Here is a 17,695-nt window from a genome sequence, read left to right on the forward strand (position 1 = left end):
CTATTTAGCTTTGTTTTAAGATTCTGATTGGGTTGGATTCCTATGTACATAATTGATTAATTATCAGCTATAGAATTCCAGAAATAGTGTTTTCTTTTTATTTGTCAAATAGCTTAAACCAAGTATAATGAAGACAAAATTGATGCCATAGTTGCTGAAATTTTCACAATAGAGGGAGGTTGATAAATTAAAATAAATTGTAACGTAGAGTTGTTAATTGAGAAATAACCCAAAATTATTTAAACAACATATATACATAAATGAGGTAAGATTTTCTGGGTGTGAGGGGAAGGAATCACATGGGTGTCGCCATTCTATTGTGTCATGTACAAGGGTTCCTTTAACTATTTGAGATAAAAGATAGTATTCAAAGAGAAGAATTGTAGCCTTCTAGGTATGGAAAGTGGTTGCTGGAAGAAGGTTTTTTTTTTCATAAAAAAATAAAATAAAAAGCTTGGAATAGTAGTATCTAAGGTTATAAGATGTCACACTTCTCGTTACTGATCCACTGAATATGAAATCGTTGAAATATCTAATCTTTATAATTAAATAAAGAAAAGGTAATTTTTTTCATATTATAAAAGCTGATTATACAAAATGCCCAAGTAAATTTGAAAAAAGGTTAAGAAAAAATAAGGTGATTAAAAAAACATGGTAAGGTATAAGGACCACTTGGAATTAGTCCAGCTTCTCTCCTCCACTTGTTATTTTTTCTTTCATTAATTTTCTTTTCTATTTTTTGTTTTCTTTTTCTCACAAGTACATTATAATTGAGTGCAGCTCTTCCCAAGGCCAGCTCTTAGGTCACAACCCCATTATAATTCCCTTCTCTCCTCTTTCTTACTCTTTATCTCTATCTCTATCTCTCTTTAACCCCCACCCCTTCCCCCTCTCTCTCTCTCTCTCTCTCTCTCTAGTGCCCACTTCATCATCATCCTATCCATGAGACTTATGGTAATGGAATCCTCACTCAATAACTATACCTTCTCTTTGCATTTGATGCTGCAACAAACCATAGGAGGCACAGAAAATAAGTTTTTGGTTATAATTCTATAAATAACTTGACCTCTTACTGACTGGAAAGCATCCCTTTACCATTCTATGCATCTCCTCTAACAAGAGAGGAAAACTAGGGAAAATTCTCACATATTACATAGTAGGAATTTGGTATTCCCTTCTTTAATTATCCTTCCTCTTCTCTTTGGTTCACACACCAAGTAAGGGAAAAAGGAAACAACAGGTCAAAGTAACCCTTAAAAGAAACCTTTTTCCTTTCTTGGATCTTGTTTCTAACCACTGTACAGCTCAATTCTGTTATTGCATCATGCATAGTCTTCTTCCTCCAACTTTCAAAGAAGCTAACTTTTTTAGTTGATTCTTTTGATTTTTTAGGCGGAGAGTTCTGTTGCAAGGTCTGAGAAAATGGGCAGGGGAAAGATTGAAATAAAAAGGATTGAAAACACTACTAACAGACAAGTGACATTTTGCAAGAGGCGCAACGGCCTCCTCAAAAAGGCCTACGAATTGTCGGTACTCTGTGATGCTGAGGTGGCACTCATAATCTTCTCGACCCGTGGCCGCCTCTATGAGTACGCCAACAATAGGTTGACTCAATCTCTTTTTTTATTTTTTACTTTTGCTTCTTATTTCGTCATTTCGTCAGTAGTAGGAAATTGCTGGGTGTTGTTATAAATTTTTTCGCGATTCTCTTCATTTTTGTTTTCCAAATTTCAATCTTTCTTTGAGGAATTGGGTTTTGATCTAGTTTTCCCCAATTTCAACTGAGAGTAGGGGAAAAAATAGGTCTTCCAGATCCTTCCTTCCTACTCTTCAAATGTTGTTTCAATTATTTTTCAAGAAAATGGATTTTTTTTTTCTATATAGGCATATGACCCTTCTTGGCTTTGTACCTTAAAAAAAAAAGTTAGTTCAATCATGTGTCCTCGTCTACTCTTGTGAATGTTTTTGCTTTCCAATTTTCCAAATAGAGAATTTATTTCATCTTCTATGATTTCATTTCCTTTTTGTACAATATCAAAAGTTAAAGAAATAGGTATAGTTGAGAGCTTTTTGATATGGGAAACAGTACCATATCAAGTATATAGTTCAAGTGTTTTATGATTTATCATGTTTTTGGTATATATATATGGTATAGGAAATTAGAGGTATTTCCAATTTGCTGAATGAGAAGAGAGAAGAAAAGATGAAAGAAGTGAAAATGCGTCTATGAGAGGATAGATAGATCTTGTTCTTTTTATTTATTTAAACTTGTCTAGCTTCTTTTTGGTGCATCCAAGGAGAGGAAAAGAAGTAAGAGAGAGAGAGAGAGAAGGGGGTAAAGATCTAACAGTTAGAGGTGAATGGTTTGAAGCAAATGTTTAGATAGATTTAGTACCAGTTGGCTGAGCTTTGCATTTGCTTACTTGCCTAGTTTGTGGTCCTTTTTCTTTCTCTCTCTCTCTATTCCACCTATGCCATTTTCTTTCTTTTTTCTCTCAAGAGGGAAAGACTCATGTTAGTTTTTGTGTGAGGTAAGCTTCTCTTTAGATCATATATCACTTCAAAATATTAAAAAAACTTGTGAAAAATAATAATTTAATACTTCAAAATATACTTCTTGTTTCTCTCTGTATTTATATTTTGTTTCCCCTTTCCTGCTTCCTTTTCATTGCTATGTAAGATGTAAGCATAGATAGATCTGTTGTTGGCTTCACCACTTTGGTTTTAGTTTGGTTTCCTTCTGGTAATGTAACAGTTCCTTTCTCTTGGCTTCTCTCTCTCTCTCTTCTTTCATTGTTTCACATTACCTCATCTTTACTCTTTCTCAAGAGTGGGTACTAACACACTTGTTACACCATTTCCATCTCTATTCACGTCACCTAACAAACCCCCCCATGTGTTCGCTGTCAAGCTCCCATTGGCTTCTTCCTTTTTCTAGGGTTAGGGTTTTCTCTCTCCTACCTTTTCTCTTCTTTTTTGAATTCCCAATTCTGCCCTCCCAACTACACGAATCTTAATACCAAACAGAACCCATCACGAGATTTCTCTCTGTCACCTATCTCTGACACAATCTCTGTCAAAAATATGTTTAGAGAGAGAGAGAGGGTTAGAGAGAGATTGTACGATTGTGCAGGAGCATTGGGAAAATACAAAACTTGGTCAGAATAGCTGGTTCAAAAAGTAGTTTTAATTGAGAGAGGCTTAGGATAAACCATTGGACAAAGAATTTAGTTGACACGTGTCGTGTCATTGGATGTAACCAATCATATCGTGGGATCTTGTGCCAGCGTGGCAGTAGATAGCCAATAGGGTTCTCGAGGAAACTAAGGTTCGAAAGAGAGGTGAGAGAGAGAGAGAGAGAGGATTCCTTGGAAATAGGAACAGAAAGAAGGTTTTTTAAATGGAGAAATAATTGTTAAAATGACACCTCCTCTGTGTTTCGGTTTGATGTGATGCCTGCGTAATAATTAAAGGAGGTTTTGATAGGTTAATGTTTGGTCATTTCATTTCTCACATTTTTTTCATTTGACAGAATGACATGACATGATAGTATATTTTATAGGCTTGAAATTGTGGTAATAAGTCAAAGGGGGCATGAATACAATTACCTTCTCGTTTCTCGTTGGTTTTTGTGCAATTCTGTTGTCACTTTGATTTACTGAATTTGATGAAAATTTATGGAGGTTGTAACAAAATTAAGGACCTCTAGGCTAATTACTGTTGGTAGATAGTTCCTCTCAGCTTCATTTACTTCTTTTGAACACAAAAAAATAAATAAATAATTGAAGACCCTTTTCTTACTAAAATTGAGGACTATTTTATGACCATTTCACTATATAGGGTTTCCTTTAATTTTTGTAAAGCTATTTTTTGTTAGTAAACTTTAAGTTTTACATTAAATCACATGAATCTAGCTAGAAAATATTGGATGACCAGATTTTCATAGTTTCCTGAATTATAGTCCAGAAAAGAGGAAAAGATATTTTTTAAATAACATTGTCATGTAATTAATATTTTGGGCAATGTGCATTCACTCTTTGCATTGTTTTAGGTGATTGATTTTTTTTTTAATAAAAAGGGCTTTGTTCTTAACTAAATATATTTTATGCTATTCATTGGTGTGAAGGAAAAATGTCTTGCCTAGTAACGATCTCTAAGAACAAAGCATGCAGCTAGTAGAGCAAATAAATCAAATTTTATGCATAACTAACTGGCTGATATGCTCGGTAAATTAACCACTAATTATATAGGCTAAACATATTAACCACTAATTAACTTAGACTAGAATATACCATAATTAACTCGGCTCTTAAAATTCTTTTTTTTTATGTAGTTTTGGATGTAAACTTTTCGATCAAGTCGAGATTTTCTTTTTTCATAAATTCGGTCATGATACTTCAACCATAAAATCATGCTTCAGTTTTCATCTGACAATTACAACTAATTTATTTGCAAATTTGGATCTGTAAGCTCATAAAATAATGTGATGATTAACATCCTTTGTTTTTATAGTTGCAGTGTTAAAGGTACAATTGAGAGGTACAAGAAGGCTTATAGCAATGATACCGGTCATGCAAACTCTTCCAATGAACTCACTGCACAGGTAAATTAACCATCTTATACTGAATTATTAATATGCATAAATTGTTTGGTATCCAAGAAAAAACACAATTAACTTTATTCCATTGAGTTAGATTGGGAGACAAGTTTCATATTGCAATGCTACCCCTTTTTCAAAACTGAGTAAAATATTCATGTATCAGCAGTACCCAAGAAATCCTGTGAAAACAACACATGATTAGTTGGTCAAAATAAATTGTTTGAATAAACATCAAGATTACAATTATGTAGTTCTAAGGAAGAAAATGCTGCATTCTTAGATTATGTAATAACTGTTTAAAAGCTCATTGTTACCTTGTGTAAGTAAAGAAGCTAATTATTTATTACTCTTTTGGTGTAGTGAGAAGTAATCTAAGAACAATTTCACCTGCTTTAAGAGCACTTTATGTAAACAAAAGTTTTGTTGGAACAAATTTTAAGAACAATGCCCTCCTTGGAAGAACTCTTTTATTTTTTATGCAATTTTTAATAACCTTCTTAGAGAATTAGATATATTAAATAAGCAAAGACCTCACAAATAGTTATAAAGCATGCATAAGATGAAGTACCAACCATTAAACGATATCTTTGATCGAATTTCTTACCATTAGAAATGATTGATTATACTAAATGGAAGGGTAAAAGGGTAAAATGGGACACATGCACCTGTATTTTGTATAGTTCTAATTTTGGTAAATAGGTATACTCTAAAAGCCTCACTAAATGTTTTTTCATTTTTTCTTTCAGTACTACCGGCAAGAATCTGCAAAGCTCCGCACGTTAATCCTTCAACTGGAAAATTCAAACAAGTAATTAATCTTTGAAAATTTCACATTTTTCATAAAACTATACAAACATAGTAAGCTACTTGTGAAGTATTTGCTGTCTAGATAATTTAATATTTTAGTACCTTTAGAAACTATAAATATACAACATGTGCCTCAAAAGAGAATATCCTTCACATCCCTGCCATATAGGAGACATATCTACCATACCAAGTACCAATCTGACCTTATCAGCTCTCTATAACTCATTTTTATCATTTGAAGGGAAAGAAAATGAAAAAAATCTAGCATTCTGGTTATATTTTCAACAAATCAAGAGAGCAGTGGTTGGAATGGAGGATACTTAACACAACTATGTAAAACTTTTCCTTAACCGTTAATTATTACTTGTGTAGTGCTCTTTTGGGCAACAATGGTCCATTACACGCTAAAGAATTCAAGGCTGCAGAGAAGAAATTGGAGACAGCCTTGACAAAAATACGTGCTAGAAAGGTACTAACCAATTCTGGAACCAGTAAATCTCAATATATGGCGTTGGATTTAAATTCTGCTGCTAAGCCAACAAGTTCAATCTCACAGTTTTATTAGTGTGGTTGGTTTCCTAAAAAAGCTGATTATAAACAAATAGAAAATCTTCAACATTGCAGCAACATTTCTTTTGGTACTAATTTTGCTTTTGTTTTCAGCATGAGTTGATTGAGCATGAAGTCAAGCAAATGGTTAATAAGGTGAGTTATATTCTAGGATTAATCATTTTTTTTTTTTATCTTGGCTTCTTCAGTAGGTAATAGTAAATTAGTTTCTTTATATTTAAAGAGACTACATCAGCAGCTTTGTCAAAGAATTTGATGATTGGCAATTAAGTATGATATAAATCAAATAAAGAAATTAAATGATATTTTTAACTAGCGCACACAATATATGAACTTTCAACCATTTTTAACTATTAATCTCTAGTTCTCTATGCTGATAGATTGATTGATATGCAAATCTTGCTCTTTGTATATATGGGGGTTTTAGTTAGAATAACTTAACATGATGAGATATGAAGTTTTTGCTTCCATACCCAAAATTTTGAATGCTTAATTATAATAATGTAGTGCTTCAGAATTTAGCATGATGTAATAGATGTAATTGCATATTTTTTTTCAGGCAGATCACCTACAGCTTGTCAACAAGAGCCTTCATGACCAGGTTATCACCCCCTTCCCTCAACCACACATACACACAAGTTTCTTCTTATAAAAATCAGAAAAAACATATAAATAAATAAGTCTTACTATTCCCCATCTTATAACATCACCTTAATCTCATTGTCAGGAATAGTGATGTTGAAAATTTTCTTCTTTTTGCAAATACTGTTGAAAAGGTTTTAGTATACAACTAATGTGAATTTATGTATGATAGATGTCCAATTACGAGAAAGGCCAACAGCATGTAAATTTCTTGCCGATGGCAACTATGGAATATGAATTAGCTAATATGCAACTCCAATATGATTCCCGCAACCTCCTGCCAGTAAATTTGCTGCAGCAACACCATCAACATTATGCTCAGCACCACCAGCAGACTGCTCTCCATCTCGGCTATGAACCTCTGGTATGAACATCAATATCTCGTATAGTGATTTTTGTTGTTGTTGCCTAACAGATTATAACAATTGAAAGAAAGAAATGCTTATGCTTATGCCATGAGGCCAAAAAGAAATGGTACTCAATTTTAAAATTCTAAAAAATGTTATTCTGTGGGAAACCTAAATTTTTTTTATTAGAACAAGAAGGGTCATTGATATGAGGAAAGGTACTCTGAGACATCTTGTAGAATGCTTTGACAATTATTAGAATATGCATTTATATTTTTTTTGCAAAGTGATTATCAAGGACACTAGCATGTTTTTGTAGTGAAGGGCAAGCAAGGAATTTTCTTTTATATGAATTAACCCTGACTGAACAATAGGAGTGGTTATAGTACTTCCCATTATTTATATTTTCTCTCATGTTTTAGAATACAAATTCACTTCCAATGCCATTTTAGTCATTCAAAGGGAATTAAATCTGAAAAAGAATACTTTTAATAGATTCATTTTCTTACATCAAGTCTTGTCTTTGTTTCCTTTTGTAGATGAAATGAGAAAACAATGTTTTGGTGGAGCGGTGAAGGAAGCGTTGTTGGTAATCGTCATGCTTATTGTAATTTGTTTTATATGTTAAGTAGATCATTGTCTGACTAGAACTATTTTCTATATGGTGTGTTGAATATTATGCCATAAGAACTGCAAGCTTAATTGGAGTATGCTAGCTCTAATTATTTATGTTATTTGACCCTCTTGGCCGCATTAAACTCGATTGATGGCTTGTATGTTTTTCCTTCATGTTTCCTGGATGCAACTTTTGGTTAATGTGAGCATTATCTTTTGAATAAATGCCTAAATGTTTTTTTAATAAAAACCAAACTTCTATTTACATTCAATTAGTTTGGGATTATCTTTCAAGGATATAATGTTTCCAAAAACTTTTGGCAAGTCAGAAATTTACAACTTGCCCATTTTATCTTTAATTTAGACTGTACAATAGCTCATTGATTGTACACCTGTTTGGATAATCAATTAAAATTCATAGAATTATGTACCTCATTATTTGACACATCACAAACTGCAAGCATTATGTTTTTGTTTTACATATTAGTTGGAAGTAGAAACATCACACACAAACACATATATATAGAAAATAAATTGAATTCTTTCAAAAAGCAAGCATTTGGTAGTTTCAAAACTTTCCATTGTACTAAGAAAAATTCACTGCTAGAAAAAGAGAAAACAGCTTTTAGATTCTCTATTTCTAGAATCTTCCACTGATTATTTGTTTTTCCATAAGATGAACCATTGATAAACTAAAGCACTCAAGTTTTTAATATTTTTAGTGTTACCTGCACTTTCAACAAAGGAAAAAAAAAGTACAATGCAAAATATGTATATACATTCAGTGTGTAGCTTCAAAAGTTATACTCTACAATTAGAAGTAATATCAATCCAAAAGGTGAGCAAGATTGAAAAGACATGTAATCTAAAAACCAAAAAGGAACACTTTCACAGTTTTCTGGCATTGCCTTTTGCTATCCTAGGTTTGGTTTTTGTTCCAGTGGCCTAAAATATTTACCAGAGAAAATACAAGTTCCTGGGCTTTTGTAAATGTACTAATTAGTGTTATGACTTAAGACAATATACACTTTCAGTGTCTATCTGAGATTTCAAATTAGGGAGGATTAGAAAGTTCAACAGAAGAATGATTCTTTGATAAACATTTAGCTCAAACACCACTACATGAACAATTATATATCTTTTATTCTATCAAAAAATACACCATGTGATATATGTAGGAGCCACAATTGACCATGCTTTTACCTTGTTATGGTCTGAGCATTTCTAGATATATGTTTAATTAATTGGGTCTTTTTAAGATTCAATTGGTCTACCCATTTCCCTCTGTCTGTCCAATCAGAGAAGGAACTTTTGAGTGAATTAGTTTACCAGTCATATTGATACTGATACAGTACATATAAATAAAGTGTAGATAGCTCAAAATGGTGAAGTTAGCTGCATCCAATTTTCCCTCTTGTTGTGCTTCCTTAGGAAAGCAAGAAATTCAAATAAGACTTGTGCATTTGTTTCTACAAGAATTGCTACATAAATTTACCACATGACTACCTCCTAAACGGAAAACAATTGGAACTTCAAAAACAGAAGCCACATGATTAATTCGTTACTTGTAACCAAGTGCTGAACACAGCTAAATTGGTAAATAGAATCACATAATATAATGATTAATAGTGACAACATATTGATATTTTAGGTTTTGAGGTGGGGACATGTGCATTTTTTACAAGTGGAAGGCACAACATGTGCAAAGGAGGTCAATGAAGAACTGAAGATATATACAACATATGTTACATACTTACATATGCAATAATATCTTTGCAATCCATTTTAATGAGTTTTTTTTTTTCCTTTTAGAAAATATCTATTTTCCTCTGACATCTTCTAGATTCTTCTCGACGCATATAATTGACCCAACATTTTTTTATTACTTCTGCTGATTTTCCGCAAATGTATACATTTTTTTTTTTTTCATTTTAGCAAGATTTTTAATCTAGTGACAAAAAACAATACCCTTTAAATGGGATTTCATGATTTTAAAAACCTAACAGAGAAATTTTTTGTTGTAATAATAGAATGGAATTTAACAGATCTTTCTCCTCCTACGATTCTTTTTTGTCAAAATTTTAAAATTTAACCCTTTATTTCTTGTTTTTTATGGAAGATTTTTGTTGATCCATAATTAATGTTAATTATAGAAATGTTGTTATTGTATTGATTTATGTAAAACAAAATTTTGATGGCTGTGCAAGCGTACGTCATTAATTATTAGTGTTGATATAAACATCTAGCATTGAATGTATAATTACATAGCGAGAATCAGTATTTGATCTAGTAGCAAAAAAATATCCTCCGAGTGATTTGAAACTCATACCGAAAGACATTTATAAATATTAAATGAAATTTAGAAGGCTAGACGTACTCCATGTTTCTATCTCAATACCAAATATATATAATTCCATAACATTAATTATATATATTGTTTTTTTTTATTAAAAGGTCTGTTTACATCCTAACAACTTTTAGAATAATGCTATAACTTTTGATAGTGTAGATATAAATAATGTTATTAACTTTTGAAGTGCGGGTGCTCACTATTTTTTTTTACAAATAATAATATATATATTGAAGCGGGCAAACTTTCAAATTTCAAACGCCTCTTTTTCTCTAATTTCGGCTTTTCTACCTATTTTGACCGAGAAGTAGACCAAGACATGTTGTAACTACATAGGTACATTTTGAAATCGCTTGTTGAATTATCCCAAAATTTTTATTCTTATCCTTAAAAAAAATAATAATAATAAAATAAAATCTTATCTACCTCGTTTGGTCAAAAATTTGATGCCAGCGGTACCCTTTTTATTTTCTGAAAAAGTTTCTCAAAAAAAATTAAAAATATGATTAAAGCATGCATGGTTAACTTTTTTGAATTTTTAAGTATTGTTTTTTTTTCTTTTGCGCTGAAAGAGAATGATCCGAATTTTTTTTAATCCGCGCTTTATCAATGTTGTTACAATGAAACATCGATGCAAAAGTCTTAGGATTAACTGTGTATAAGTATATAGTATTGGCACTTCGTAATTCATCGATGATTTTGTAATGAAATATCGATGCACTTATGTTGGAATTAACGAGGGTATAAACATCGACGTGTCATCGATGTTACTATGATATGAACATCGATACATTGTTTCTACCGATGCTGTCATATATAATTGCCAAAAAAAAAAACTTGTTTATCGACTCAAAACTTCAGTTGAAATTTCTGATTCTACGATCCGTTAATTATTCATCATGATATTTTAATTTACAATAATTAACATTCTAAAATTAAGTATTAATATTACAAAAATTACAAAGTCGACAAAAAAATTAATCCTGCATACTTCAACCATATTTTTAATATTGTTTGAGAAGTTCAAAAAATAATTAACATCATTTACTTTTTTTTTTCTTGAACTATGTTGTTGTTTTGTTTGTCATTTATTCAGGGTTATATATTGAAAGAGAGAAAGAGGGAGGGTGGGCTTATATATCAACGTTGGACATAACACTTTGTTATACCAAGTGAGTTATAATATAAAGTTGCTCAAAATGTTTTCTATATTAAAATGTGTTTGGAGACCAAATTTTTTTTTTCAATTTTTTATCATTTTTTCGGAATTTGTAAAATCACTGTTTTGAGGGATTTACCCCACAACTAAACATGACCAAAATTTATTATTTTCAAGGTGTTAATTGTTCATTTATACATCCTTGACATCCTTAGCATGAATAAATGAGTTTTTTTTTTATTAATAACGATTTTAGATGAGATGAAGTGTTCAATGTGTTATCCATATTAAAATATATTTGGAGACCAAATTTACATTTATATATTTTTGAAACTTTTCACTATTTTTCCTGAATTTTTAAAATAACTGTTCTAAGGATTTTACTCCATAGCCAAACATAACCAAAATGCTTAAGGTGTTAACTGTTCATTTATACATCCTTGACATCAAACAGTGGCGAGAATAAAGAGCTTTTGATTAATTAATAGCGCTTTTAGATGAGATGAAATTAAATCTTTAAATTGCTGATTTAGAATACTTTCCTAAATGTGAGATGTATTCGTTTATAACTGTATTGTCTACTAATCTGCTATACCTTTTAGGAGCAAAATTTATATGGTAATTTTTATTCTCTCTTTCAAGGACTTGTGCAATATATCAAATAATTAACGGGACGAAATTTGGACTGCTTTAAAGTGGGCCTTATTCGTAGCATATATAACTCTCATAGGCCCTTTAAAAGCCTCTTTATGGGAACAGGCCATTCAAACATAGGCTCTAAGCCCAATAATAAAATGGCCGCGCTTATGTTTGTCTTGTGATATAAACCGTAGGCTCCAAAGACCGAATTCCTTCTTCTTTTTTTTCTTCTTTTTTTAAAGTGATTTGCACATATACCAACATCTAATTACTGGTATAACCAAATTCATATATAATTTTAGAAAAGTTTCTTACTACTTTTGGTATCAGTGTGAACTGAGAACCACTCATTTTGAAAATTTGGCACTACTTTTTTTTTCAATCAAACACAGGATAATCCAAAAACAGGGTTAACTATAGCCTAGAAATATGATGATAATTTTACAAAAGCATATTATTGATGATAATTTTACAAGAGCAACTACAATCTACACTAACCCATATAACACTAGTACTAATTAGTTCTAACACTAAACACCTATTACATACAACCACATGCACTACATACATGTGCTTGGATTTAAGTAAACAAAACATACTTAGAATCCATTGATCCAATTCATATCTAGATCGACATTGGTCGGGTTAAAGCTGCCATCGTAATCTAACGGCCACGCACACGACCCGTCTTCCTTGCTATCATCATAACACAGCCGGGTTCTCTTGCGTGGCACCTCTCTTGCACCCACTAACCGGTCGAGGACACTCGGGTCTTGCACGACCTTTACCAGAAAAGCCATCATTTGACTGGGTCGTCGCTCGGTGTCCTTGACACGACGCCACATCCGATCCAATTCTGCCTCTAATTCCTTCTGCTCTTTTTTGAGATTTGCCACTTCTCTGGCAGCAGAGGCATAACCATCGACACAGGTGTAACTATCTCTACCAGTACCAGCCTCGTTTCCGGCCTCCCTTTTCCTCTCACAGTTGTTACTGTTACTGTTTCTACGAACGATATGTTGTAAAAGTTGAGTCTGGCCACGCAGGAAGAATGCGTGAGCGAATTCCCATTGATCTGGGTTCACTTTGCGAAAACCCTGTAACAAAAATTATTTCAATTACTGAACGATATGTATAACAATATTTACAAAGTACAGTCTGGTACATGAAAATTTGCCACTTACATAAGTGTTCAACTGGCGAATGAAGCTGGAGAAATTGTTGTGCTTGAAATGCACTGGTAACAGTGTTTCAGCAAATGCGAACGGGTCGATAACCAGAAAACTATTGTTATCTCTCCCCCATGCAATCACTGAATCCGTCGCCGGGTCGCTCACCATCCGGTACGTCTTCACCACAAACGGTGCCGCCACGGCCGATTCACCGCTATCACCACCATGCCCTCTAGGGTAACTGTTAATACAAGTGCTTAAGCTTCTCTGCTCCATTGCTAGTTTTCTGTTCTTCTCTCTTTCTTTCTTTTTCCTAAATTTGGTAGTGGAAAGATTAGATTTTGCGGTGACCTTGGAGGGGACATGCACTTTTGTAACCACCAAAAGTCGACGCGTGTCCCATGTCGAGATTGTTCGGTGATTCGAAATCAGGATTTGAAATTGAGATGGAATACGATACACTAGTTAGGAGTAATGAGGATGTTACAAGTCAAAGGATTTTTGGATTTTAGCGGGGTAGAGTGCTAGACAGGAAAGCAACGATCTGTTCATGGAAGATTGGATGGGGCATGTACAGCGAGACAGATAAGGAAAAATAGGAGCTCGCGCTTTTGTCCCATCCGATAGCGAAAGCATCGCAACTGGAACTCTGGAGGCATTTAATTGATACACGCACAAGCTGGGACCTGACCGTTTCGCTTTCAGATTTTTACCGTATCTATAGCCGACGTGTCCGGTGCCTATTCGGGGGAGAGGAAGGGGTCAGTATTATGTGTGCTTTGAGATTCGTGCAGAGCGTATTTAAACGGTTGGGATTTTCCATAAAGTCGCGAAAAGTTTGAGATATGTCAGAGGAAACGAATTCATCTATAGCATATCCCGAATGAACACGTTGAACGGGATGGATTGGGCTGAGATTAGAAGTTGAATCCAATACGGCTCCAAATTTCGGGCTAGATTATCCCTCAGGCCCAGGTCACTGCGGAGATCTGAGGTTTAATTGGGCCTGATATTTTTATTGGGCCTCATGTGAGAGGCAAACAAATCTTACATTAAGAATGGGAAAAATAGATGAAGAAGAATTGAAAAAATAGTTTTGTTTAAAATTGGAAAGACATTTTTAAAATGCACGAACTAAAACAAAAAGGACTAATTTCTATATATTTTCATGCGTTTCCAATTCAGTATGGTACTATGGTACCATTCATGCCATGTTACCGTTGGATGCTCATAATTATGCCACGTGTCAGCTTAGCCATTGCGTGCTCTGGCTCTAATAGACTGGAAAATAGAAACCGAAATTGCACCTCTTAATGCGCCAGCTCAACCCCAATTTGCAACTAGCCATTAATCCCAACGGTCCAATAATAATATCATATCATATTTCTCATCCCCTATTTATACCACCTCGACCTTCCCAATTTTACCCTGTCTAATTCTCCTTCCTTTTCATTTTTGTTACTAAATAGATGGCGGATTCTAGTTTTGGTACGCTCTTGGTTGGAGTGTTGATAGGTGCATGGTTGAGCTCATCATGCATGGCATATGATTTCTATGTTGGAGATAGGCATGGTTGGTTCCCAAATCCATCTGAGCCCTTCAACCATTGGGCTGTGAGAAATAGGTTTCAAGTCAAAGACAAACTTGGTACCTTCTATTCTTCTATTCAATATCTTTATATTTTTTTTCCTTTTGTTCTTTTTTTTTCCTTTTCCAAGTGAGAAAATAGTCCTAAAATCTGTCCACAATTTCAAATTTACTCAACAAAAAAGATCCAGAATAATCAAATATGTCAGTAAAAAAATTAAAGGTAAAAAAAAAAAAAAAAATACTGGCAAGAAGGTGATTCTTTTGTTAATTTTTTCCTCTTTTCTGAGAGAGCATATTTTTTTTTCTTGTGTAGTATTTAATTATGACAATGAGAGTGATTCGGTTCTGCTGGTAAGTAAAGAACAGTACGACACATGCAACACGACCGACTCGTACCTGAAGCTAGAAGGCGGGCAATCTACATACGCCTTCAGTCGATCCGGACCGTTCTACTTTATCAGCGGCAACAGCACCAGGTGCAAGGATCACGGTGAGAAATTGATCGTGATCGTGATGACCGTTAGAGGAAAAGACAGAGTTAGCCCTCCTCTGTCGTCACATCCCATTTTTCCTCCTCCTCCTTTCACTGTCACGTCACCGTCTCCTGCACCAGAAAACGCCGGCGAATCACCATCAATTTCTCCTTCGGAAAATGAACACTCGAGCAATGCCCCGCCACAGCATTCTTCTTCACACTTGATTAGTTTGGATTTTGGTTCAGGGTTATTGGTGGGTCTGTTGGCTCTTGGATTTCTAAGTTAATTTGGAGGGATTTGCATGTACTGGAGATGTTATTAGATGAATATTAATTATGTTTGTTTTATTTTTGTAGTCAGTTAATTGTTTGCTTTAGTCTAAATTAACTTGGATTTCTCTCCTTGTGTGTTGGATTATAGTTTTAAATATCAATTCAAATCAATGGTGTTCTTTTGAAGTAATTTGGGTTGGTAAGAGTAATTTTTAACTTTTCAGTAAGCACATATATAATTACTATTCAAGTTTCTTTTCACTTGATTTTGTGCTTTTCCAATGTGGGATTTTATTATCTGATATTGAAATATTATGCAATATACACACATTTGTACTTCACCTTAAATTTTTCATATTTGTACTTCACCTTAAATTTCAATCATATTACTCATCTTAAATTTTTCACATTACAAATGAATGTCTTTACACCAATTTAAAACTTAACAAGGGTCTAAAAGTAATATCACTACTTTTCCGTTTCCGAATTGATAATAGACCTGTTTTAGTTGGACCCACATCTCATTTTAATTAGACCCAACAAATCTTAATATAATAATTAAATAAACAAACAGAACTAAAATTGGGACACTCCAGCCTTTAAAAGGAGCCGAATCGAATGCCCACTATCCATCCCATCCCTCCCCTGTTCTCTCTCATTCCACCAAATACCAGAAATCAAGAAAACAAAACCCCAGCAGAGAGAAGAAGAACTAACCAAACCCTAATCACCAATGGGAATGGCTCTCCGCCTTGCTTTGGCTCTCCTCCTAGTGCTCTTGCCTCTGGCAGTCGTCACCACCGCCTATACGATCAAGCAGAAGGATGGTGGCTTCGGATGGGATCATTGCAGCTCTGACAATGTGGCAGTCACCACGGCCTATACGATCAAGCCGAAGGATGGTGGCTTCGGATCATGGGATTATTGCAGCTCTGACAATCTGACTACTCATTCCATCCTCGAGTGGGGCCCCAAGTCTGACGATCATGGCAAGGACATTCTATTCAGCTATCCACATGTGCCCCACAACTTCATTGATCTTGACAAGAATGATGAAGGCAAGGACTTTCTATTCGGCAATGCACATGTGGCCCACAACTTCATTGCTCTTGACATGTCGGGCTGCCATGCCGGTGCATGTGGTGCGTCAGAGACCAGGCGTGGGCTTGTTTCTCGTAAAAAGTAAATGAGCTTGTCTTCATCCTTTCTTTCATTCGTTCTTTCTTTCTTGCTTTCTTGCTTGCCCTTTTTTCCCTTGTATTATACCTAGAATATTTGATGCAAGTATTTCACTTTAGTATGTTCTTGAGGAGGGTACAAGGAGAAATATTAAATGTTCAGGGTTTTATGTACAATTTTGTACATATAATAAAAATATAAGATGACCAGATAAGAAGTCTTTTCTTTTTTTTTTCTTGTCTTCATTTGAAGCATATTATTGAGGGCAAACTGAAATAGCATATATTCAGTTATTATCTGAAACATTGTGTAATCATAAAGGAAAACGGATATTGAGTTTAGAATTAGTGACTGGTATAATTGTGCATGCATGTCCTTACATTAAAGTATATTTTTCCTGTTGTTAGTGAATATAGCATTTTTGTAGTAATAACAATTTGTCAGAGGTTTTACATTTTCTTATATATATGCATTGCTGAACCATACATATCTACTGGTAAAAAAAGGTCTCTTGAACCTAGAATGCCAATTTCTTTTTCTATTGAACTCATGTGAGGGCATTGAATTAAGAATATATTTTGTTGTCGATTCTGGTATTTGGGCTATACTATGTATCATATCTTATTTTCTTGTTAGTATCTCTTGTTGGGCTGTCAAGAATTCAAGATTACTGCCAAGTTTTCAACACCTGTTGGTAAATAAGACTTATTTTTAGGGTATATATGCAAATAATAACATTAATTTGTCCGATAACACTCTACTTAGCAAAGTCCAATATATTTGTACATGCGTAGAACATTTACAGGAGCATATTTTTTTCAGGTTTGTCCTAACAACCTTAATTTTTAGCGCATTTGTTTTGTCCTCATACCGAATTAGTTCTCTTCTTTATCTAACTATGATGAGAATTGCTGCAAAGTGGAAACAGCAAATACCAGAAACATTAACGAATTATATGATGTAATAGGTTTATAGGCTATGAAGCTCTGAAGAAGTATCGGATACCATGTAATCGCCGTGGAAAATCATACTACAACTGCAAGCGGGGACGCCAAGCAAACCCTTACCGGCGCGGGTGCAGTGTCATCACACGATGTGCCAAGATCTGGTGAATACAAATATGAGATGAAAGACAACTGAGGGATACATGCATGGGATGATTTATTTTGTTAAAGCATGCATTTAACATGATAAAGATAAAAGTGTGTTTTACTTTGGTTGCTGTTATTGTAGGATATATACTTGGTTGATTGGTAATATTGCGGTTATTGTGTTGT

The 17,695-nt window shown here is 33.8% G+C and overlaps 4 protein-coding genes across 6 annotated transcripts; 3 read left to right on the plus strand and 1 right to left on the minus strand.

Annotated features, from left to right (window-relative positions):
* Window positions 1-788: 788 nt before the first annotated feature.
* On the plus strand, window positions 789-7,694 carry LOC144559898 (agamous-like MADS-box protein MADS1). Of its 3 annotated transcripts, none has more exons than XM_078309061.1 (9): window positions 789-954; window positions 1,393-1,604; window positions 4,519-4,603; window positions 5,347-5,408; window positions 5,780-5,876; window positions 6,071-6,112; window positions 6,537-6,578; window positions 6,792-6,983; window positions 7,506-7,694. In XM_078309061.1, the coding sequence occupies exons 1-9, from the start codon at window positions 943-945 to the stop codon at window positions 7,512-7,514; spliced, it is 753 nt and encodes a 250-aa protein (XP_078165187.1). In that variant the 5' UTR covers window positions 789-942; the 3' UTR covers window positions 7,515-7,694. The 3 variants fall into 3 exon arrangements, with proteins under 3 accessions (XP_078165187.1, XP_078165186.1, XP_078165188.1); XM_078309060.1 differs by having other exon boundaries at window positions 816-954; window positions 4,513-4,603; XM_078309062.1 differs by lacking the exon at window positions 789-954 and adding an exon at window positions 1,100-1,156 and having other exon boundaries at window positions 4,513-4,603.
* A 4,471-nt stretch (window positions 7,695-12,165) lies between these two features.
* LOC144559179 (heat stress transcription factor C-2a-like) lies at window positions 12,166-13,213 on the minus strand. The gene is made up of 2 exons (XM_078308161.1): window positions 12,914-13,213; window positions 12,166-12,826 (listed from the first exon to the last, which is right to left on the minus strand). The coding sequence occupies exons 1-2, from the start codon at window positions 13,175-13,177 to the stop codon at window positions 12,329-12,331; spliced, it is 762 nt and encodes a 253-aa protein (XP_078164287.1). The 5' UTR covers window positions 13,178-13,213; the 3' UTR covers window positions 12,166-12,328.
* Window positions 13,214-14,370: 1,157 nt separating this feature from the next.
* Window positions 14,371-15,253, plus strand: LOC144559952 (early nodulin-like protein 13). Its single transcript, XM_078309119.1, has 2 exons — window positions 14,371-14,548; window positions 14,805-15,253. Exons 1-2 carry the CDS (start codon window positions 14,371-14,373, stop codon window positions 15,251-15,253), a joined length of 627 nt encoding a protein of 208 aa, XP_078165245.1.
* Window positions 15,254-15,894: 641 nt separating this feature from the next.
* On the plus strand, window positions 15,895-17,695 carry LOC144559805 (uncharacterized). The gene is made up of 2 exons (XM_078308928.1): window positions 15,895-16,421; window positions 17,386-17,695. The coding sequence occupies exons 1-2, from the start codon at window positions 15,973-15,975 to the stop codon at window positions 17,528-17,530; spliced, it is 594 nt and encodes a 197-aa protein (XP_078165054.1). The 5' UTR covers window positions 15,895-15,972; the 3' UTR covers window positions 17,531-17,695.

This window comes from Carex rostrata, chromosome 9 (assembly GCF_964058835.1).
Source record: "Carex rostrata chromosome 9, lpCarRost1.2, whole genome shotgun sequence".
Lineage (NCBI taxonomy): Eukaryota > Viridiplantae > Streptophyta > Magnoliopsida > Poales > Cyperaceae > Carex > Carex rostrata.